Source organism: Macaca thibetana, chromosome 1 (assembly GCF_024542745.1).
Source record: "Macaca thibetana thibetana isolate TM-01 chromosome 1, ASM2454274v1, whole genome shotgun sequence".
Lineage (NCBI taxonomy): Eukaryota > Metazoa > Chordata > Mammalia > Primates > Cercopithecidae > Macaca > Macaca thibetana.
Window position 1 is genome coordinate 209137310 of NC_065578.1, and position 25663 is coordinate 209162972.

Sequence of the window (25663 nt, forward strand, 5' to 3'; positions counted from 1 at the left end):
GGCAGTTAGAGGATACATCAGCCCTTCTATTACAGTCTGTTAGAATCTTTCAATCATTTTTAGAGGAAGCAGCATCTGATAACTAAGAGTCCAACAGTCATAGTGAGGGCGGCACAGGCAGTGCTTATCAGCACTCCTTAACAGCTTTCTTTTTACCTGTGAAAATAAATCGAATGCCTTAATGATATTCATTTTATGCATTCATTCAATAAACATGTATTGTATGTCTGCCATGTGAAAGGCATTCACTCAAGATGTGAGGATAGGAAAATGAAGATTTATTTCTCTTTCCACTCCGGAACCCAGACAATATGCAAACATCTTTCACTTGTACTATTGCAGGAGCATACTGACCATTCTCTCTGAGTCCCCTCCTGCCTCTCTCAACCGTGTTCCACGATGATCTTATCGAATCTTCTCATAACACGCTTCTCTGATCACACTCCTGCATATTCAGTGGCTTCCCGTGCCTTTAGGATAGAAAGCACATTTCTTAACCTAGCCACGTTAGTGTATCACCCTCCATTCCCCATGGGCCACTCCATCCTCATGTCCCAGCCTAGTCTCTCCTGCTCTCTATGCTGCTTCAGCTTCCTTGGCCTTCTCTCTGCCTCTTGAATGTGTTACATTCCTTTCTGCCCAGGGTTTTTGCACATGCTGTAATTATCGCCTGACTAAAGGACCCTCACACATCACACTCATATCCTCAATCCTTCACACTCATAACAAACTATCCATCCTTCAAACTTCAATCCAAATATTACTCTCTCAGGAAAGGCTTCCCTGACCTCCCTGGTAGTACTCCCTTCTGCTGTTATAACAGTCTCCGGTGCCGTGTACTTTTCCTCCATATCACGGATGGTGTGCTTACCGGATTAACGTCTCACTCGCAAAAGCTCTCAGCTCTGTGAGGTCTTACTGTTGCATTCTCAGTGCCTGGCAGGGAGTCTGGCACACAGTGGATATTTTAGGAATATATGATGAATGAATGAATGAATGAATGAATGAATGAATGAATAAGCCAACCAGATCCGGCCTTCCAGAAGCCTACAGTCTAATAGAGAAGATAGATAAGTATGCAGACACTTATTATGAGATAAGTGCTAAGAACTTGGAAATTTTCTTACATTCACAAATGACACAGCTTTCTTTGTTTATTTTGCTTAAGAGATTATTAAGAAAAATGTGGTACCTAATTATCCTACAATTGGTGAGAATCATGTTTTGTTTTTGTTTTTTTCTCTTATTCCTTAAGAGGTCCATGGAAGTACTTAGGCCACTTACAGTGAAAAGAAAATAACACATAATTAATGACCCTTAAAATAATAAGATCATGAAACTCAACCAACAATGATCCTTTCAGTTCCAGGAACTATTTGAAAAGGCTGGCACAAAATATTTATCACTTATAGGCCAGTTTATTTCCAGTTTTCTGGTGCCTTTTTAACATCCTCGTGAGACATTGAATGACCTGGACAGTCCTCAGAGTTAGTGGAGAATTTCTGAATTAATGACATAGGTACATCTGGGAATATCTGATGTTATTACAAAAAGCCAGCATTTTGTAATACAAGGAGCATAGTATTGCAACACTTCTGGGTTGACCTAGAACCCGATATATAACATCATTAATGCAACTCCAATATTAGCTACAGGAGTATTAATCAAGATAAATATTATTATGTGTTTAACATGAAGCAGTAGCTGTTGTTAAAATATTCAGTTTTTTTCTAGGTGAGTATGCCTAACTTATACCAGTGCCTAAATCTTAATGTTATGTTTGGGAGAGTTTTAAAAGTAGATACTAAGTAAAGTAATAGAATGGATTCTATCAACTCTTATTTCTCCCTAATCAATAAATTAGTAGATTAAGTTCATGTTGATACTTCTAATATCTCTCCAAAAAACACTGATGTATTTATATGATGATTGCTGTCTTCTCTCAGAAGTTATTATATTAGAAAATTAATATGTTTGTATTATCTCTAACAAGGCTCAGATTGTACTTGTGTTTGGTAGGACACATACAATAAAAGAAAAATTACTTAAAGTACTCGGAATCACTGGGATAGAAGCCTATTTGAGGATTCAGTGTGCCATTAAGTTGAGAATGTAATAGTCCAATCATGCACATTGTGTAACTATTTTCTTATCCTTGTTCTTTGTAACTGGAGAATCACTGAGATGTTTCTCTAATTTAAAAATTCTGTAGGACTATGACAATATGCATGGCAAGAACAACTCTTCCCTAGATTTAACTTATTATGTATACTGTAAAAAATCCTACTTTTTAGAGAAGTTCAGAAATATTGCAATTAGATGCCTATAATGAAAGTAATAAAGTATACATAGTATTAGAGCAACATAGTATTAGAGTGATACAGATAATTCTTTCAGTTGAACATAGCACTATAGGACAATTTCCTGGCTTTGAAAAATGAGTAGACTATGTAGTTATTCAAAATGTATCCTCAGTTTGACTGAAACTCCTCACCAAATTAGGGAACCAATAATTTTACTCTGTTCAATATCACAGGCTTTAGAAATAACAAAGTCATTGACACTCTTCAATTTCTCTCTATTCTCTTATAATTGTGAGAGAAATTTATAAGTTCTGGCATAGTGGTATTTCACATTATTAATAAAGTTCTGCCAAGATTGATCATTTCTTCGGAGAAAAGAATGTAATATTAGAAAAGTAGAGAAAAATAAAAAGTAGAATGACTGCTATCACTGTTTCCAGAAGAGAGAGAAGTCAACATTCTCTGAATTCTCAGTTTATCAGATTATAAGACAGAACTGCCATATATGTCAAATTTAACACTGAGAATTCCTGAGTTATAGAAACTTTATTTTAAAAAACAATGTGGGATTAATATGCAAAAATTATTTATATTTATATTATGTAATTTGTTGTTTTTATTATTTAGAGAGTCATATATGAGAGTTCTCATAATGTTTTTTAAAACCCAATGTTGTCTCCATTGTTATTAGACTCAGGTGTAAGTTGTTATTTTAATTATGTACTTTTTATTTTTACATACACCTTAATGCACTGATATAAATGCACAATCTTAAGGACAAAGAGGCAATCTGTCAGTGTTTCCCTAAGTGCTTAGAGGTGATGAGAGGTGTGTATCTGAGGACAAGGGAAATAGCTGGGTCCTTGGAATACTGTGAGTTGCAAAGTTATCAATCTTTTGGTTTTTACACCACCCAGAGCAATGAAGCAATTATGTAAACTTAAGTACATAAAAGTCTTGTTGCCACCTTAAAGTTTTATCATCTTAGAAAACTCTACTGGCCCTCCCTGTTCTTCCTTGGTACCATGATTGACATTTCTGATTATGGTGATCTGGATAGCTTTAAGAAGGACAATATTTCAGTCGTTATTTTATTGAAAAGCCTTACCACATGCTTTACCTCTTCAAGACTACTCATTATTTTAGGCTTCTTACATATGCTAATGGGATTGACGCTTTTGCCTGGTCTACAAATTAAAATATTGAAGACTCTACTTTTTCTACATTCTTAGAGTCCCTTTCCCATTTTCACATAGAGGTATTTCTATTTAAAGTTGTACTGCATCTAAAAGGAGCCTACCAAAATGTAAAAATGTGTGGAGTTTATAGTTTATTCCTTTAGCATCACAGAAATTTCATATTCCCAATACACAGTTTCATTCAACCCACAGAATTTGTCTGGCTATTGGTGCTGTTTCCTACTCTTCTTACATCCCAAAGCCAGTCCACAAGTATCTTAAGGCCCTGCTGTATGTCACACACTATTCTAGGTGCAGAGAGCAAAGCAAACAAAAATCCCAGCCTCTCAAGCTTATATATATATATATATATTTTTTTTTTTTTTTTTTTTTTTTTTTTTTTTGAGACGGAGTCTCGCTCTGTCGCCCAAGCTGGAGTGCAGTGGCGCGATCCTGGCTCACTGAGCTCCGACGCCATTCTCCTGCCCCAGCCTCCCGAGTAGCACAGGCGCCCGCCACATTTTTTGTATTTTTAGTAGAGAACCGTGGTCTCGATCTCCTGACCTTGTGATCCGCCCGCCTCGGCCTCCCAAAGTATTACAGGCGTGAGCCACCGCGCCTCTCAAGCTTATATTAATAGAAGTTTAAAAGAGCCCCGGCCACCCCTTATGGGAAAGGGCACAGGAAAACTCAGTACCAAGTACAAACACTGCCAATCTATAATGACAGACAGCAGATTGGAAGGGACAGACAACTGGGTGTTTTAGGAAAAGTGAAGGACCTGCCTCTCTGATTTGGGGTTGATTAATAGTGGCACAGGACCCATACACATTGCACTGGATCTCTTCTTCCTCATGGGCCTTCTCTTTCCCATCGTCTGTACTGCATCTTTCTTATCTTCTCTGCCTCCAAACACTGGAGGCCCTGGGCCTTTTTTCTTCTATACTTATATTCGTGCTGGCTGGTTTCATTTAGACCCATGATGTTTAGAATTAAATGTATGTTTACAATGCCCAAGTGTATAGCTCTGGCTTAGATCTCTTACCTGCACTGAAGACTTTTTTTTTTCTTTTAATCAATTGCCTATTCTACATCTTTACCCGAATTACTAATAGGCCCATCACACTTAATATGCGCAAAGCAAGGGTTAGGACCGCCCCCGCCCCACCCATCCCTTTCCTCCCACAGTCTGCCTCTTCCTGTGTATACCATTCAATGGTGCCACCTTTCACCCAGTTACTTAGGCAGAAAACCTTAGAGTTATTCTTGACTGCTTTCCCACTCACCTCACATTCAATCCGTAAGTAAATCCTTCAAATATATATTCTCAAGTTCTTCACCACTGATATCCTATTCTGAATTCACCATCATCAGTGAACTGATTCCGTTCCTGCAGTAGGTCCCTAATTGTCTTCCACTCTTGCTCTGCCAGAATTTCCCACATAGGGAATTCTTTGAAAATAGAAATCATATCATATCCCATCCTGCTCAGAACCTAAGAATGTCTTCCTACTGCACTGAAAATCCAAGGGCTCGCTCTAATGAAGCTCTAGAACCTGACATCTCCCACCTCATACTCTGCTTCTTTCCTCTTGCTCTGACCACCTTAGCCACTTGACCCTCCTTGCTTGGAACACCAGGTTCATTTTTGCCTCAGAGCCTTTGCATGTGCTCTTCCCTGTACCTGGGTCTCCTTCTCAGATACATGGATGGTTTGTTTCTTCATGTCATTCCAACCTCTGCTCAAATGCTGCCTCCAGGAAGGACTCGTGACCTCTTTCCCTGTTATTCTACCCAGTTTCTGATATTTTATATATATATGGAACAAATATATATATATATGGAACAAAAATATATATAAATGGAACAAATATATATATATGGAACAAATATATATATATTTGGAATATATATATTTGTAACAAATATGTAATGTACTTTATATTTTATATTGTCCTTTATATTTTATATTGTACTATAGATGTCTAGAACCTGACATCTCCCACCTATATGTATATGTATGTACTTTATATTTTATATTTATATATAATATATATGTTATATATAATTTATTTATGTACTTATATATTATATGTTATATATTATATATTTATATAATCTATTTTTATATATAACAAATATATTTTATACATGTATTTCACTGTGGCCTGCTATTGTGTTATATGCTGATATTTTGCTAAATATTTTGTTGTTGTTGTTGTTGTTTGCTTACTGATTCATTATCTATATCCCCCTTTAAAATGCTAGTACCACGAGGACTATTTTGTTTATTACTGGAAATTTGAGAGTGCCTGGTTTTAATCTTTATTTGTTAAATGAATTAATCATCAAACGAATACATCTAAGGGTTCCAGGAGAAGGCCCAGAGCTGGCATCTACCAATGGACAGGGAAATAACAAATCCTACCTTTCTGCTCATTTTGTCTTCATTATTACCAGGAATTCTGAGACTTGAAGCACAAGATGAGGGAATATTTTTATAAAAACTCAGAATCTCAGTAATAAATAGCTTATTTTTTCTTATTTGTATCATATCACTAAACTGGTTTGCCTATGTTCTAATACAATTGTTAATTTCAGTGTGTACCTAGGTCATTCATTTTAGGTTACTTTTTTGTATAAATAATATAACATATACCAGTATTACAAAAACTTACATTCAAATATTCAAATAATATTTGTCAATCTCAACACCCAGGAGATGATTGTGTGTGTGTGTGTGTGTGTGTGTGTGTGTGTGTGTAAAATGAGGAACTGATCATGTCAAACTGTATTGTAAGTGGTCAAATTATTTTGTTACCTTGAATTCATCATTTTATTTGCTTTCTATATCACCATTACAAAGAAAAGTGTATGTAATGCTTTTATCACTCACATTTCTGTACTTCCTGGTAAAATATGCCAATCAAAATGAGTTAATTTTATATTACTTTCAAGAGGAGTTACTACCATCTCAAAATCTCATAGGAGTATTATTTAACTTCTTTAGCCTCTGATTTTTTTTTTTTTTTACATGATGGTTTGGTGCTTTTTGGTTTTTGCCAAAGACCAATAACATTCAAGGAAATTAATTTACCTTCATGCAATTGAATTCAGGCAAGTTAATTCATCTTAATGCAGTGGAATAAAATAAGAAAGCAGAAATACTTGGTGCAATTAAAATGGAATTAAAAATTTTAAACTTTAAGCCCACCTCATTTCATAAAGGATATGAGCTGACTTTAAAAGTTTGTAACCAATAAGACTGAAAAATCCAGTGAGATGGGAGGCAGAGAGGGTTATTGAAAACCTCGGTTAAAACTCTTTTAGCCTGGTGCAATGCTTTTGAATGCTTCTTGGGCATGTCAGCTATTTGATGAGACATGCTTTATTGCTTTTCTACTTACATTTGCATAACCACTTTTAAGCAGAAAAACTGCATGATTTCAAACTTGATTATTACAAAATCTTTTAAATTAAGTTATTGCTGTTGAGTTGTGTCATTGACTAATTTTTCTAGCACAAATATTGGTAGAAAAGAAGAACATTGAGAAATTCTCAGGGCAATTTATACGGCATTTTGTTTCCTCTTCAGGCAATGATGCAACATCAATTGTCAACTGTCTTCATATTTTGGGTCAGACTTTGGATGCAAGGTAAATGGATACATTTTTACTTAAATAAATTACTATAATAATGATACATGCATATATTTAAGAATGTTAAGAAGGACCCAGAGTCTTGATTTCATTCTTTGGATTTGTAATGAAGTCTTTAGTGTAGGTGAAAAGAAAAACTTTTCAAAATTAATACAATGGCAGCTTATTTTTATGATCATATATAGATTATTATTTAATCTCAAGTAATTTCTGTAGCAGCTAGGACCATAAAGGAGGGTTGAATTGGTAATATATCATGCAGGAAAAAAATGGTAATCTGACAATTCTGGAGATCTTATTAGCTACCAGGCATGATATTTGTGCTTAACATTCATAATAACATTTGGCTTTTTAGGAAACAGAGTTTTATTCTCATTTTACAGATGAATAAAGTGATGTTTAAGATTGCATACTAAGTGTGTAGGCAGACAAATTCCCATCTGTGTGCTTTCTACTCTGCCCTGTCAACTTGACCAGAAATCTAGCATGTTGACCAAATATAAAATCAATTCATTTAGCGCGATTGATTCAGGCTTTAAGCCATACATTTAGTTTATATCTAGGATAAATCTAAATAAAAGTTTATAAATGTCTCCTAAAGAGAACATTCCACAATACTCTTTGATTATCCATTCCTGTGTTTAAGATTTCATTTAAGATCTTTTCTATAATAAATGCAAAAAGGAGACACCATTACAGACCCTCACTTCCTACTAGAAATTGTGGCATTAGGGTATGAAGTTCAGCCTTCAGCGGCTTCTTTAGAAAAGACTTGATTGCTACACCTTAAAACACAAACATTCTGTATCATTTGTTGAGTTGGTTTAGCTGGCATGAAATGTTTTTTTCTTCTACCCATCGCCTCAGGAAACATTCCGTTTTGTTGGATTTGGGATTAACTATACTCACTCAGAAACTGTGTTTTGTTAAATTGGAGGCCATTAATGACAAACATACAGCGTTAGCACAGACTTTTGCAGCAAGGTTTTCATAAATTGACTATGAAGGTATTTGGAAAAGATAATTTACAGAGCAGTGCTGCTGTAACTTCAAGTTATTGAAAAAACTTGTTTTAGAGTTGATTTTAAAAGTTAGTTACCAGGTGGGTAGAGTAATGGAGAAATAAACATCATAGGAGAACCACATTTCATTTATATTTCATTTGTTCCTGTTGGAAGATACGAGTCCTCCTTTATTTACTTTCTAGGACAGTGATGAAGACTGGCCTGGAGAGTGTTAAAAGTGCACTCAGAGCTTTTCTGGACAATGCCGCAGAGGATCTGGAGAAGACCATGGAAAACCTCAAGCAGGGCCAGTTCACTCACACCCGAAACCAGCCCAAAGGGGTTACTCAGATTATCAATTACACCACAGTGGCCCTGCTTCCAATGCTGTCGTCATTATTTGAACATATTGGCCAGCATCAGTTCGGAGAAGACCTCATATGTATGTAAATTTATATCTTGGAGTTTTTTTAAAAAAATCAAAATACCCTCTAGTACAATCAAAAACAGTAATAGCCACATCTGGATTACGAAAACAGTTTCCATGTTAAAATGCCTTTTTTATTGCAAAATGTTATAGGTTGACATTTGAGCGATAGACAGCATTCTTACAGAAATAGATCTCTGAATTACATGCACCCACAGAGAAGACCAGTAAGGTACTGGTTATAGAAAATAACTTCCACATTGTTGAAGTAAAGTTTCCAAACTATCACTATTTCCACATTTTGCCTCTTTTCACGTAAATGTTTTAATGCAGTTGGACCATATAACATGCAACATTAAATGTTTTCAAATTATTTCTGAGTCAGTGCAGATTGTTTCTCCAAGCTTGGCAACATAGTAATGTGAAGACTGTGTCTAAGTAATTGACAAAGTCTGTGTTTAAATAATTGTTCTTTTAGAATGTCTCAGTATCCTGTTTAGAGGTTTCTGACAGTTTTTAGGGAAGCTTTAATCCTCTGTTTGGGGCTGGCATTTGGTAGTTAATAAAAATATACACAGAATGCCCAAGATTATGTGGAAAAAATAGCACATGAGCTGCTTCAACTCCCCACTGTCCTGCTCAGGACATGAGCCTTTGTTGAGCAGCATCACCAACTCAGACTCATGCATTTTACATTCCTCAGTTGATGGGCACATCTGTGCAAAAACTGCTGTTACTTAGTGGATGCCACAACTACCAGTGGCAGAATGTTTATTTTAAATTTTGTTTTAAGAAAGCATGCTTAGTCTGGGCGCAGTGGCTCATGCCTGTATTCCCAGCACTTTGGGAGGCTGAGGTGGGTGGATCACCTGAGGTCAGGAGTTCGAGACCAGCCTGGCCAATATGGCAAAACCCTGTCTCTACTAAAAACACAAACTTAGCTGGGCATGATGGTGCGCACCTGTAATCCCAGCTACTCGGGAGGCTGAGACAAGAGAATCACTTGAACCCAGGAGGTGGAGGTTGCAGTGAGCCAATATTGCCACTGCACTCCAGCCTGGGTGACAGAGCAAGACTCTCTCTCTCTCTCAAAAAAAAAAAAAAAAAAAGCATGCTTAGATGTGCCTTTTGTTCAGTTATTTTTATTTGTATAAATGTATGGGTTACAAGGACAGTTGTCTGGACTTTTAGGGTATCCATCACCCAAATAATGAACGTTGTGCCCATTAAGTAATTTCTCATCATCCACCCCCTCCGGGGGGGGGGGGGGGGGGGGGGGGGGGGGGGGGGGGGGGGGGGGGGGGGGGGGGGGGGGGGGGGTGCCCCCTCACTCTTCTGAGTCTTGTCTATTATTCTCCTCTCTATGTCCATGTGTACACATGGTTTAGTACCCACTTATAAGTGAGGAATGTGATATTTGACTTTATGTGCCTGGCTTGTTTCACTTAAGATAACAACCCCCAGTTCCATCCATGTTGCTGCAAAAGACATGATTTCATTGTTTTTTATGGATGAATAGTATATAGCCTAAACTTAATAATATATAGCTTAAACTTTCTCAGGACAATGTATAAACAAGTGGGTTTTTCTTTCAAGTGAGATTCTCTTTTTCCTTAGTGGAAGATGTCCAGGTGTCTTGTTATAGAATTCTGACTAGCTTATATGCTTTGGGAACCAGCAAGAGTATTTATGTGGAGAGGTAAGAATTTTTAAAGTTTAATTTTGTATTAATTGCTGCTTCAAGTTTTATAACTATTTATTTCAAGACTCTTCATTTCATAACCTGTTTCCAGGTTATAAACTAAACTGGATTGACCTATGAAATTCCTTGGAAGTAATTAGACAATCTTTAAACAAAATAAGAATTGATATAATAGAGGACAATGGAGTTATAAAAAGAAAGTAAAACACTAATGGTAAAGACTATACTTAATATGAAGTTTCAACTTAGAGTGTTTGAGTCTTATGAAAGCACCTGCTAGTACAGTTTCTCATTATATATCAGAAATTCAAAGTAAACATGAATATGAGCAGTTATTAAACTTAGTTTTATTTTCTCATGTTCTCAAGTTTCAGGACGGAGTGATTTGCAGTGTTAAATGATGTGAATAGGTAACATAAGAAAAGGTATCCCCGGTAAATTTAAAATAAAGAGATCACTGATAACTTTAGTAAGAAATTTCTGTGAACCAGAGAAGAAAAACAGGGACGTTTTTTTAAAAAGCCAGAATAAATAAAAACATTTTCTGATAGAAGATTTAATTATGAATACATATAAGGTCTCTCCAAATTAATCTGTAATTATAATACAATTTCAAACAGAAATTTGCTTTTTATCCAACTTCACAAAATCATTCAAAAGTTTATTTCAAAGAATAAACCCATGAGACTAGCCAATAGAATTTGCAGGGGAATAAAAGAGTAATGAACAGGTACTCATTTGGGCTACCAAATATTAAAACCTATAAAGCTACAGTAATTAAAATAGGATGACAGTTGTACATAAAAATAGAAAATGAGATCAATGGAGAAACATAATTGAGTTTACTCTGAACATTTTAGATTTTTTACCTTCATCTTAAGTAAACTCAATTTTTCATATTATTTTATGGTTATGAACGATATTAAGTATAATTTATTGATATGTGACTTTATTTTTGACATGTTGGCTGTTTTCTGTTTTTCACTAATATATGTATAATGCTAGATCTATGTTCCTAGATTCCATTGTATTTTTATACTTATTTCCCTTAGCTATATTCTCAGAATTTGGAATTGTAGATAAAAGGGTATGCCTGTATTACAGGATTACAGTACTCATTTCACTATGTTTTCAGAAAATTGATTCCATTTACATTCTCGAGTTTTAGAAGTGAATGCTAACTTCCTCACTTGTTCCTTACTCAGATTATCTTTTTTTCTTTTTCATGCTTGTGTATGTGATCATTAAAATATAGGATTCCTATTTATATTTTCAAATGCACTTTCCTGATTACTATCTACTTGCTATTTTTTTCATGTTTACCTTGCCATTTGTGTTTCTTTACTTTATGAATTAGCTTTTCTCATCTTGCATCTATTTTTCTATTAATGTATCGTCATGCTGATTTGTAATAATGCTTTTGTTTATTGAAATGATTAACCTCTTGCCTATTGTTTCTCCTGTTTTTGTGAGTTTTAGCATTTTTTTTACCTTTATAGTGTTTATATATTAAAACTGTATGCAGATAGCATTTTATGACATGGTAATGTTGAATTTTTATATAATCAAATTTTATGTAATTTTGACATAATCAAATCTATCAGTTATTTCATGTATGTTTCTTCCCCTTAGTTTTATGATTCCGATAAATTTAGACTACACATTTAGCAGTTAGAATTTCAAACATTTATTCTCCTAGACTTTACATGCTTCCAGTTCCTTATATTTAACTTTTTAATCCTATTGTTTGTGTCCTAAATATTTATTAAATGCCAGATGCTGGGATACAGAAATAAACAAGATACTTCTCTACTCTCATAGGTTTTATTTCTGGTGGAGGAAACCAAACCAAAACAGACAAGCAAACTGATAAATATTATAGTGGCGAGGGATAGTTTGTCCTATGAATAATCAGACAATTTACAGAACAAGGTAGTCAAGAATGTATCTTTTAGAAGGCGACTTTCGAAGCTTATAACTTTTCTCTATGCAACAGAAAATAGGTAGAAGCTATATCAGGTAGGTCTGTGTCTGGTAGCTTCTATTTCCTCAATGAAGAATGACTTGAGTCCTAAGCCAGACAATGACTGAGAAAAGACATGTGGAAAGCTCGAGGAAAGCAGAGAATGTCTGGAACAATTATCTCTGAGATAAGAAGGGAATTTGCTAGAAATATATCTGAATTTTATTTCTCTTGGGTATTATGTAGGATTCAACTTAAAATTTTTAAAAATCATCAACCATGTGTAAAGTAATCATTTATTAAATATTTATTTTATTCCCTGATGTAAAATAAACCATCACATAGAGTAATATATTTACTGGATTACATTTAGAATTTCTATTCTGTTCTATTATTTGATTTTTTATGAATAAATCAAACCCTCTAATTCCTTCTTACTGCTGTTGCTTTTGTTTTTGTCATTGTTGTTTTTGCGTATGTATTTATCTGGACAAAATTCGAGGTCATTTTTTTAGGTTCTGAACAATGTTTTGGTTTTTGGTGGCTTGGTTTTTAAGTCTTTTTTGTGCAATTAATTTTACAATTATAAAGTGATTGGGGAAAACAAAAAAAATAAAATTTCAAAGGTAAGGAAAAGACATTTTGATAAAAATAGATATTTAGAAAAAGTTACAGTGGAACTTTTTCTAAAATATCTAAAAATCTAGATATTTTAACATAAGTCATCCAAAAGAAACATTGATATTTCTGGAATACCAACACAGATTATCAGAATCAGTCTGAGAATCACTAATTGAAACAGAATTTTAAAGTGAATTAATGAAATAAAAGGACTAGTCCAATCAGATATGAGGAAAAAAGTTGACAGATAATTTTTTGCTAATAGATAGTTTAGCTTTTTTTCAAATGGTAAGGATATTGCTATTGAACGCACATGATGTTTAGCAATGCAGAAACTGGATTCGGAAGTTAATTCATAGGAATATTATTCCTTTTAGGTCAAACTTGCTAATTGTAATATGACTTTTTTTGTTACTCACTTGGAAGACATTAAAACATAAGCATTTTCTACTTACAGGCAACGTTCTGCATTAGGAGAATGTCTTGCTGCGTTTGCTGGTGCCTTTCCTGTAGCATTTTTGGAAACTCATCTGGACAAACATAATATTTACTCCATCTACAATACCAAGTCTTCACGAGAAAGAGCAGGTAACACAGAAACATGTGCAGTGCTTTGAAATATGAAGCTAAAACTTGATATTTATCATATTGTCCGATAGTGATTTTTAATGAGCTGTTTCAGTTTACTATCTCCAATCTTGTTTGTTCTTAAATGTTATTGTTTGGTATTCTATGTTTTTGGATACTATATTCAATTTCTCTAGTATTTCTGAAAGAAAATTCATTGGATTTCTTCTCAGTTAATGAGCCATAGACAAAACTCTTAAAAATAAGACAAAATAATAATCAAATATGGAAAAAATAGGTTGGTCTGATTTATGATTCAGTTATCTATTATAGTTTGTCAGCAAGGTGTATGCCATTTTTATTACTTAGATTTTATGAATTTATACCTTTAATTATTTCTTTTTCACCAGATATGTCTACCTTATTAGGACAATTTTATTCCATGTGATTTTTTAATAGTTGAAGCTTTTTTCATGAAAACACTTTAAAACATAAATCTGAGAGACACTTAATCAATGACTTTAAATCTGTACCTGGCCCAAGCTTATGTGTCCCTAAGATTTATGTTTCCCTATATAGATAAAGAGAATCTGTAGATCCTCATGATTCATGTTGCGTTTAGGAAAATCTGATTATTCACTGGGCAGATAGGCCCATTTTCTCCGCTGTCCCAGTTAAGAAAGCTTTTGAACCCTTGCTGATGATTTCAATGGTTGGACTTTGAGAAGTCATTTGAATTATTAACTAGGATTTGAATTGAGTTGGATATACAAATAATAAAGTATAAACTAGTTATTCTTCTAATCAGTACTTTCAAGCAATCAAAGCACAGTTCTCATAGCCTGAACACTACAAAAGTGATCTCTTATGGAACGTTTTTCCTGTTTAATGTCTTCTAAGTCTGGTAAAGTTTATTATATTTTAGTTGTTTTCCAATAGCCCTAAAGAGCTCTCACAGTTTGGGCAAGGATTGTTTGCTGTTCATAAATTCATACCTGTTTATTAGCTTATTTCTCTGTATAACTCATGTTTTTATGGGAGCTGCTGGTTATATTGATTTTATAGTGAATTTCATGAAGTAAGGAATCTTTTAATAATTCATGTAATCATTGTTTGACTATTTTATAATTCTGACTTTATATAAAACATGAAGTTAAAGAAAAATACGTTGAATGCGCTTCGTAATATTTTTCCACATAATTTCCACAATATATTTGTAAGTAGTTAGTGAAAAATGGTTGTTTGAGCTCTTAATCTTCTGTGTAAACATATAAAGGTTGACTTATTGAGGCTTTTGATCAGTTCATATTTTTGCTATGAACCAATAATGAAGCAGATTTGTTATTTCATTACAGATAAGGAAATACACAAAGCAGATAATTTACCTGCTTACGTTTCTGTAGTATCATTTGCATAACAAAGTAAAGAAATTGAATGTAATGATTTCATTTTTCAGTCATTCAACATATACTTGTTTGTGATGTACACTGTGGTAGATGAGGGAGATACGATACAAAGATGAAGAAGACAATTTTTTTCCTCAGGGACTTTTTAGTGGCAGTCGAGGGAGAAAGATCGATAACATATGTGATAGAATTAAGAATAAAAAGCATTGGGGCCAGGGCACAATGGCTCACACCTATAATCCCAGCACTTTGGGAGGCCAAGGTGGGTGGATCATGAGGTCAGGAGTTCGAGACCAGCCTGGCCAACATAATGAAACCCTGTCTCAACTAAAAATCAAAAATTATCCAGGCATGGTGCCAGGCCCCTATAATCCCAGCTACTTGGGAGGCTGAGGTAGGAGAATCGCTTTAACCCAGGAGGCAGAGGTTGCAGTGAACTGAGATCATGCCATTGCACTCAAGTCTGGGCAACAGAGCAATGCACTGTCTCAAAAATAATAATAATAATAAAAATAAAGAGTACTGGGCACAACAAAAAAGGCAGTTTTAGCCAGGAACACCTGGAAAGACTTCACAAAGCTGATACAAGATGAGTCTTGAGATTAGGAAGACTGAAACTCTGCTACATGAGGAGAAACTTCAAGCATTCTAACATGGTTGGAGATAGCATTCAGGAAAGTAAAGGGTGAAAGATGAGACAGTAATAGAAAGCTAGAAAGAGGGGAGGAAGGCTTTTTATGTCAGGTGAGGAGTGGGGACTGTACCAGTGGCAAATAGAATTCTTTTACTGGCTTTAAAAAGGTAAGATGAGCCGGGCGCAGTGGCTCACACCAGTAATCCCAGCACTTTGGGAGGCGGAGGCAGGCACCTGAGGTCAGGAGTTCGAGACCAGCCTGGCCAACATGGTGAAACCCCATCTGTACTAAAAATAAAAAAAGTAGTCGGGTGTGGTGGTGGGCACCTGTAATCCCAGCTACTCGGGAAGCTGAGCCGGGAGAATCTCTTGAACCCAGGAGGTGGAGGTTGCAATGAGCCAAGATAGTACCACTGTACTCCAGCCTGGGCAACAGAGCAGGGCTCTGTCTCAAAAAAAAAAAAAAAAAAAAAAAAAAAAAGGTAAAATGAGTAGATTTGCATTTCAGAAATGTATCCTGACAACAGACAACAATAAGGAACATGAATAGCTATAAGTCAGCAATTAGAATAGGTGGTAATTCAAGAGCAAGGTGACTGAGCAGGCCCCTCGGACAGCGTGTATGTGTGTTGATTGTGAGAGCTCCTAGAGGGAGAGTCATCTCGTGTGGCAGATGAGGGAGCATCACAGCCTAGACGTTCTCCCAGGTTTTTTGCCTGGGTGACTGACTGGATAATGTCCCCACCAAGTTAGTGCATGCTCAAGAGAGAAAAGGAGAAGTTTAAATTTAGACCCATTGTGTTTTAGTTGCGGTTGAGACATCCAGGATGAGTCAGAACAGTTTCTAAGAAACATGGCTTTAGAGATATTAGCTGATAGCAGAAAGAATGGCCAAAATTGTCTAGATGAACATGCAAACCAAAAACAAGAAGAGAATCAAAGATAGATTCCTAAAGATAATCAGCATTTAAAAGTTCAGCAAGGGCCAGGCGTGTGGTGGCTCACGCCTGTAATCCCAGCACTTTGAGAGGCCAAGGCAGGTGGATCACGAGGTCAGGAGTTCAAGACCAGCCTGACCAACATGGTGAAACCCTGTCTCCACTAAAAATACAAAAATTAACCGGGCACGGTGCTGCGTGCCTGTAATCCCAGCTACTCAGGAGGCTGAGGCAGGAGAATCGCTTGAACCGGCAAGGCAGAGGTTGCAGTGAGTCAAGATCGTGCCACCTCACTGCAGCCTGGCAACAGAGCGAGACTCCGTCTCAACAACAGCAACAACAACAACAACAAAGTTCAGTAAGGAGAAGAGAGTCAGTAAGGACACTGACAACGTTCAGAGGGAGCCAGAAAGGCTGGGCACATTGATGTTAAGAAAGAAGGGAGTTTTAGGAAAAGGGAATTTGGTCAGGGATATGCAATGCCACTGAACCGTTGGAAAGATGAGTTGTAAAGTGTGATTTTGCTGCGCAGTGAAAAGCAGCTTTGTTCCTGCGGATGGAGAGTGCCTGGAAAGCTAAGTAATCCGGGAAAGATTTGAGTATCTGCTGGGTAGGAGGTATTAGAGGCCTGAAAATACAGGCCTGAGCAAGGCATCGGGTATTCGGTGGAGCCATGAGTGGGGGGACTTCAAAACATCCTCAGAGACGGGGAAAGGAGGCCAGTGTGGAGCCAGTCATAAATGGCTTGTAGGTCGTGAGAGCAGCAAAGTTCGAGGAGGAAATATTTGATACTCTTGTTTGCTGTGAAGTAGGAGGAATGGCTGTTTTCTGGGAGTGTTGGTACAGTAGGAACTTGGAGGAAACAGAAGCTTTGAAATAGCTACCTTGAAAAACAGGAGAAGGAGCCAGTTAAAGGCATGCCAGATCTTGCTAAGTTTTGAAGTCCAAAATGCAATAGTTGCCTGTGGAAATCTACCATATCATCTCGGTACTTTCTTTGAATATAATCCATTTTTTATGTGTACTTCTCCAGCTCTCAGTTTGCCAACTAATGTGGAAGATGTTTGTCCAAATATACCGTCTTTGGAGAAACTCATGGAAGAAATCGTGGAATTAGCTGAGTCCGGCATTCGCTACACTCAAATGCCACATGTGATGGAAGTCATACTGCCCATGCTTTGCAGCTACATGTCTCGTTGGTGGGAGCATGGGCCTGAGAACAATCCAGAACGGGCCGAGATGTGCTGCACAGCCCTGAACTCAGAGCACATGAACACACTTCTAGGGAACATATTGAAAATCATATATAATAACTTGGGGATTGATGAGGGAGCCTGGATGAAGAGGCTAGCAGGTAAGAATCAGAAGAAGACATTGTACCCCTTCAATCTATTTTATTTCCAAAAGAATTTTAAATATATAAACTAGAATTTTCCCATCACAATTTTTATTAATATTTTCTTTACTCAAAAATAGCATTATTTGTCATGCTGTTGTTTAATGTAGATAAAAACAGGCATTGGGTTTATTTTAAATAGTTACTACTTTTAAGTAAATATTTTTCTGACTTGTCAGTCTCTGTAAGATTAATCAATAAACACAGCAGGAAAAACTAATGAGTCTATAGCCAGAGACAAAAATAAAACGTTCAACTTTTAGCAATCCACTTTTAGCCATCTGAGGCTAAACCAAAAAATGGGTAAACCAAAAAAATGTAGTCTAATATCTACAATTATTGCATTATTTATATTGAAAAGTTTAAAGCAATCTAAGTATCCAATAACTAGAATATGGCTAAATAAGTTATGTACATCTACATGCCAGAATATTATGTCATCTTTAAATGTTAAAGTTCCAACAATGTTTTATGCCCTGGAAATCCTCATATTATGAAGGGCAAAATGAAGAGGTTTTAAAACAATGAATTCAGAATGTTATGTGTGTAATATATACGTATATTAATGTATCTACTGATGAAAGCTCCAGAGAAATGCAGCAATGACGTATTAATTTGGATAGATGATTATGGTTGACTTTAACTTTTCTCTTGTGTACTTTTCCCCTGTGCATATATGTTACCTTCAGGGAAAAAATAGTTTTAAAAAATGGCCTAATCAAGTTTAGAACTATTACTAATAACTATGGTTATTATTAAGTAAGAGAGCAGTGTTCCATGTAATCTAACTCTTCCATTGGGCCAAGGATGGGGATAGTTAAAATGAGATAACTGCATATAGTCTCATGTAGTAATTATGTAGCAGAGCTTGTTCCTATTCTAAGGGTTAGGGGAAACTTTTCCATTTGGGGATTTTATTTATTGTGTGAAAATGATTTCCAAAATGACTGAAAATCTTTTTTTCCATTCTAAATTAGCTATCAATCTATTCTAAAAACAAGGAAGATCATTGAATTCAACTTAGTAATCATTTTTTTGTAATAGCAACTATGCAATTAGAGCTTGGACTAGAAAAATGGCTGAGGCATGAGCTGTACCCTTAAGGAAGTCATGTGCTGGAGAAGGAGGCTTTAATCATGTTGCAATTATAATTATAATCTCTCATCATTTTAATGAATGGTTATACAGAGCAGAATACTAATGTCTGTCTTTAAACAGTGTTTTCCCAGCCTATAATAAATAAAGTGAAACCTCAGCTCTTGAAAACTCATTTCTTGCCGTTAATGGAGAAACTCAAGAAAAAGGCAGCCATGGTGGTGTCTGAGGAAGACCACCTGAAAGCCGAGGCCAGGGGGGACATGTCAGAGGCTGAACTCCTCATCCTAGATGAGTTCACCACGCTGGCCAGAGATCTCTATGCCTTCTACCCTCTCTTGATTAGATTTGTGGACTACAACAGGTATGATCAAAAGTAATTTAGTAATTTCCCCAATTCAGTGATAACCTTTCTTGGCTCACATGTCCTTCTTGAATCACTTCATTCACTATTTGGCCATGAGCTTGTTGGTAATGATAACATAATTAATTGTTTATAGGTAAGTTAATTTTCGGCTTAAAATTAAAACGCCTTAAAATCAAAGTTGGTCATTTCATTCTGATTTGGCATGTAAAAGTTAACAGTTTGACAGTTATGATGTTTAAATTTTTTTTTAATGTTACAGCTCTATGCTGAAACCACCATGAGCTCTGTGGTCAGTACATTTAACTTTAGGAGGGTGATTTTTTTTTTTAATTAACTTTAAGGAGTAGCTGTGAAACCGCTTTATTTATTATGTGATCCAGGGCAAAGTGGCTGAAGGAGCCTAACCCGGAAGCAGAGGAGCTCTTCCGCATGGTGGCAGAAGTGTTTATCTACTGGTCGAAATCCCATGTGAGTGTGAAAACATTGACAGATCACGCCTACTGTTTGGTAGGCACCTGCCTACTTGCCTCCTAGGTTTCATGTAACAGTTGAGGAGAGAGGATAGGTTCCCCTGAGGAGTTTGAGGGAATATAAACCCTCTTTTGAGTTTTGCAATTTATCTTCTTAAAAAAAATCACAGGAATTTTTAATTGCACTCCATAAACATATTTTAAATTTGCCCCTAAATTTTAGACTAATATTGACGTTACGTTAAGATGTACTATTTTTACTATTTAGCTTTCCCTATCTCTTGGCATTCTGTTCTCTTAATATGCAGTACTCAGTTTGAGATGTGCTTAAATAGACTAGCGATTTCCAACAATAACACACACTCATATTACTTGTAAAGGTACTGCTTCCATAAATTTGTTTTATCTTCACACACTTTACATCTACAGGAATTTAGTTTGGCTCACATTTTAGAATCTGTTGGCTTTTAAAATAAAGCTTCTTTCTACTGACAATCCTGTTGATCGAATTTCTAAAGGACATATTTGGTGAATTTTCACTATTTTGTATAGTGCAAGTGGAACTATACATTTTTAAATCTGGAAAAGATTTTAATCATAAGAATTGTATAATATTCTATCATAAGAATTGTGTAGTATTCTACCATTTATTTTCAGTAACTAGCAGAATATAGGTAATTCAGCATTGATGATTATCCTGAATTATTTTAAAAGTTTAGAATTTTTATATCTATTATAATTCTATGTCACTCTGTAAATGGGAGACAGAAAATAAAAATAAAAATTTCAACCTCAGTTTTATCATCTGAGTTATCTTACCAGTTTACTTCATCAGACTGTAAAATATTGTGTGTTCAAATCAAATTACTTTGAACACATTATTTTTAAATAAAGTATTCACATTTAATATTTGGGATAATAAATATTATTTATTGCCTATATCTGAGGAGTCTGTCAAACTTAATAGGAAACTTTATATAAAAACATACATAAAAACAATCACTCAGAAAGGATATATGAAATAATGATTTCTTAACATGCAAATTTGTATCTTCACAAGGATACAAATTTATTTATCCTGTGTAACTCACGTTTGGGGGATGCAATAGGTCATCCAAGGTATTATGAAGGAAAATTCAAAATCCACTCTAAAAAGATAAATAGATTAGATATGTAGATAGACAGACAGACTGATAGATAGATAGATATGCATGCCCAGTGACAGGTGGGAACATTGCTTGACTTCAGGAGTTTGAGGCTACAGTGCCCTATCATTGCAAGCTGCATCCCAGCCTGGGTGACAGAGCCAGACCCTGTCCCTAAATACATACATGAATGAATGAATAAATAAATAAATTCCAGAAGAAATCAGTCCATTTTGAGTTGCCAAAGAACAAAGATGAATTTTTGCTTTTTGCCTCTTGTTTTTCCTGTTGGGTTACTTCACCTAGAATGCCTAATGGGAAAATAGGGGGATACCAGGAAAAAATTACTAAAAACTGCATATTTTTGCGGGGCGCAGTGGCTCATGCCTGTAATGCCAGCACTTTGGGAGGCCGAGGCAGGCGGATCACGAGGTCAGGAAATTGAGACCATCCTGGCTAACACGGTGAAACCCCGTCTCTACTAAAAATACAAAAATTAGCCGGGCGTGGCAGCGTGCGCCTGTAATCCCAGCTGCTGGGGAGGCTAAGGCAGGAGAATGGTGTGAACCTGGGAGGCGGAGCTTGCGGTGAGCCAAGACTGCGCCACTGCACTCCAGCCTGGGCGACAGAGCAAGACTCTGTCTCAAAAAAAAAAAAAAAACAAAAAAAGCAAAAAAAAACTGTATATTTTTATTTGAAGAACTGCAAATCTTCAGCTTCCTCAATCATTAAAATGCTGAAGAAGTGTCTTTAGATTTAGGTACAAGATTAAAGTTTGGAACAAGAGTATTTATCATAATCAGTAGGTTTTCAGATGCACATCTAATAATACTTTCAAGATTAAGCAAAAATATCTGAATATGTACTTTTGAATCTCATGGGCATATATTAATATAAACATAAATTGGCTAATGTGTTATGTTTTTCCCCAAATATTTAAAGATAAATTGATTTTGCTAGTCTTTTTATGTTCCCAAATTAAAAGGGAATAAATAATGATATGGTATTTTAAAAAGAGGTAAAAAATCTGACAGAATAGAAAGTTACATCATAGTTCTATGCGTCCTTGGAAAGTCTAGGTTAATTAATCTTAGGAATCAGTATATGCCTTTCACCAGCTAATCAGGGGTTTGAATATTCATGCTACTCCTTGGTAAACGTGTGATCTTGCAATTACATTTTCTGAACCTTAGTTTTCCCATCTTTGCAATGCGCATATTCATATCTAGTTCACAGAACTGTTGCTCCCAGCCAAGTACCCTCATTAGATACTCAAGAAATACTTGTATCCTTTTTTGATGTTTCTTATATATCAAAGTAATACTTATCTCTGTAAAAGCTTGCAGGTTCTGTGTAACCTCTAATTACAAAGACTTCTTTAAGTGGTTTTAACTGAAATTTCCTTTGCAACTTCTCAGAATTTCAAAAGAGAAGAGCAGAACTTCGTTGTACAGAATGAAATCAACAATATGTCTTTCCTTATTACTGATACCAAGTCCAAGATGTCCAAGGTATGACTATAAACTGTTTCACTCTTCTAGAAAATATCCGAATGTGACTTTCATGAATTGATCTTTTTTTTTTTTAGATTTTCGAAGATTTGTAACTGGAATCTGATAGATTTGGTAATGTTATAAATTGGTTAAAACACGCAAGCTGTTTTAAGGTTACTGGAATTTGTTTGAATCAGGTGTGGTTAAGACATGCAGACGGGAAATGACTGTCATGAAGGAAGACATTTCTACTGACAGATCCCTGGAAACCGGAGGCATGCCATGCCAAGCAGGGCCGTTGGGGAGGGGTCAGGGTTGGTCAGGAGGCAGAGAAAGCAAGGAGAAGACGTGGGTGAGAGCTTGCCTCACGGTCTCCACTGGAAGGAATGGACAAGGCATGGCAAATGGGTTTCTGATTGGCTAATTTGAATAATTTTCAGGGGCTCCACATCGGAGAGGCTGTTCTTGGTTGCCTGGTACCTAGTCCCAGAATGATTAGGGCAGGTGGATAGTAGCCCAGAGTATAAGAGCCCCTTGGGGGAGGTGGGGGTCAGTGTGGGCTCTGGATTAGTTGATTTATATACAAAAAGCAAGCTCCCCGGACCAAGGAACCCATTTCCTTCTCTAGGAATTGCCTAACCGTGGGAGGGACTGCTGTCTCCCCAGGATTAGCAATTCTCCAAGATGTCAGAGCAACAGAATAAAGACATTCTTCACACACACGCACACACCACACCCCACTCACAAAATTATCAGTCAGTATAATGTGTGTTTAACACGTCAACACTATGTATCCATCAAGTGTGAATATTTGTGTGCTTATGTGTACCAAATAAACAGACCTCAAAATAAATTCGCTGCATTATTTAAAAGCCACATGGACGAATTCCAGGTTCTCACACATGAAGTGGGAAGTATCTTTCCTGATTTTTGTTTTCTCTATCGTATTGGGGAGGAGAGGAGCTTCCATTTACAACATTTTTAAAGGGCTTTGTATATGTAATTCCTGCTAAATGAGAAATAAATATATTACATGTGGTGATATTTGGCAGCCAGATGGCCAAAGATCCAAAAATGAGTGGTACTCAGGCAGAGGAAATTAGCCTCTACTGACTTAATACATTCTGGCAACAGAGTAGCTTGGGTATACCCACTCCACTGACCTCCAGAAGTCACCGGATCCTCAGGCCTGCTCTGCAGTCTGCCACCAGGGAAATAGAATGGCATTGCTTGATAGGCCTAGTCTTGTTTAGAGTTTTGAATGCCATGTGTTTGACCTGACAGCACATGAACTAGAAGCTAATGCCAGGAGAAGTCTGTGTATCCCTGTACAGACATCCTTTTCCTTCTTTTCCATCAGTCGAGTCCAGTGATTCTCAAAGATGCTCTCAAAGCACTGCACATTGTAGAACGTAGAGTGAGACATCCATAAACATTGGCTAATAGTAACACAGTTTAGTCTTATTTGCAAGAAGAAAAAAGGGAAGTAATGGGTAAGAGCCTCTTAATTTTAACATTTCTGACCCACAAATTTTCTCAAACTAAAAAATTGAGTTTTTTTTTTTTTTTTTAAATATATGACTTATAGTACTCTGAGGCAAAACATATAGAAAATGATAGTAATTCTCAGGGCTTTGGGAGGTTAAGGTGGGAGGACTGCTTGAGGCCAAGAGTTCGAGACCAGCCTGGGCAACATAGTTAGACCCTATCTCTACAAAATATGTTAAAAAATTAGCCAGGTGTGGTGGACACACACCTGTAGTTCTAGCCACTTAAGGAGGCTGAGGTGTGATGATTGCTTGAGCCCAGAAGTTCAAGGCTGCAATGAGCTATGATCACACCATTGTATTCCAACTGGGGCCACAGAGTGAGACCATCTTTATAAAAAAAAAGAAAGAAAGAAAGAAAATAATGGTAATAAAGTTGAAATTTTTAGAAATTACTGATTATACTTAGCTTATTTTTAAAAGTTTAAAAAAATTATTTGTAATTTTATATCATGTAGGTATAATACCCTTTTTTTTTTGCTTGAAATAATGCTTCTAGTTCAAACAATAGAGTCAACACATTCATGTTTTATATTGTTTTGCTCAAGAAATCATGATGTCCACATTATGTCTGCCATAGAAGCACAGGAACTGCAGTTTTTCAGCATGATTGGGGGCTCTGCTGAACCTGGATGGCATGAAGGACCCAAGCCTAGTGCCGAGAGTGATTAACAGGAGGATTGCCGTAGGTGTTACCTATGAGGCGGAGTGGATGCAGAATTGTTTCCCCCATAATGCTGAGAAGGGAGAGATGCCGAGTGCTTCAGGGATTCCTGTAACAAGATCTCAAACCATCTGCCTGAGGCATCAAAGCGGCAGAGAGAGCCGCCCTGCAGAGTTCTCAAGGAAAAAGGAACTCCTTTCAAACAGATTTAGACCAAATGCAAGTAGAAACAGGAACCAGAGGACAAGTGATTCCTATCAGTCTTCAGCCAGTCACTCAAGCAAGGGATAATCACTGTTTGTATGCAGTGCCAGTTCCAAAACTATTTTCTAAATAGAAAATAGATTGAAGCCAGCAGGCCAGTCTAGAATATGGTGATCCGGGAGAAGGGACCTCATTTTGACATAGAGCAAAAGGTACATAGCTCACAAGGCAGAGAGAGGCCAGTGCATAGAAAATTGGCCATAAGGAAAGAAAGTGACCACCTATGTGTGGCATGGAAACCCTCAGGGATATGTGTAATGGTGGTGATCACTGTGAAAAGTGGACCTTAGTTGACTTTTACTCAGTATGTCAGTTTGCATATGACAGAGCTATATGTATTATGATGCAAAAGTAACCCCGGTGTTTGCTATTACTTTCAGTGGCAAACACTGTGATTACTTTTGCACCAACAGAATAGCATATGACTGCTTTCTCTACAGCGAAGCCTTTCTCTTTCTGCTTTCCCATGTGCCCTCTTAGCCCTTGGTTTCTCCTAGCAGGGCACGTGGCCCCTTGTTCTGCAGCCCATCTGTGACTTAGATATCTGTCCCTCAAGGGCAGGAAACATACGTCATTCACTTGCTAACTCTAAAGCTCAATGCAGTGCTTGGTGCCTAGTAGCTACCTAATTAATATGGATGAAATAAATTTTGACTTTAAAGAATTTATAAATGTGGTCATTGGGCTTTTAAAAAATGTATCTTATTTTACTTTGCATTTACTGACTCACTGTTGCAGTGGTACGAAATCCACAGTGGCACCACATTATATGGCTAGCATTGCTGAAATTTGTAATAATGTGTTTGAAATTTTCCTAACT

At 36.3% G+C, this 25663-nt stretch overlaps 1 protein-coding gene across 8 annotated transcripts in view; it reads left to right on the forward strand.

Annotated features, from left to right (window-relative positions):
- Positions 1-25663, forward strand: part of RYR2 (ryanodine receptor 2) — a 795071-nt gene that overhangs the window by 649685 nt on the left and 119723 nt on the right. For all 8 annotated transcript variants that reach the window (XM_050770606.1, XM_050770614.1, XM_050770624.1 and 5 more), the window contains 8 exons: positions 7077-7137; positions 8348-8586; positions 10189-10270; positions 13315-13445; positions 17436-17756; positions 19017-19257; positions 19641-19728; positions 22294-22386. In XM_050770606.1, coding sequence (XP_050626563.1) covers positions 7077-7137; positions 8348-8586; positions 10189-10270; positions 13315-13445; positions 17436-17756; positions 19017-19257; positions 19641-19728; positions 22294-22386 — 1256 coding nt within the window. The remainder of the gene's footprint in view (positions 1-7076; positions 7138-8347; positions 8587-10188; positions 10271-13314; positions 13446-17435; positions 17757-19016; positions 19258-19640; positions 19729-22293; positions 22387-25663) is intronic.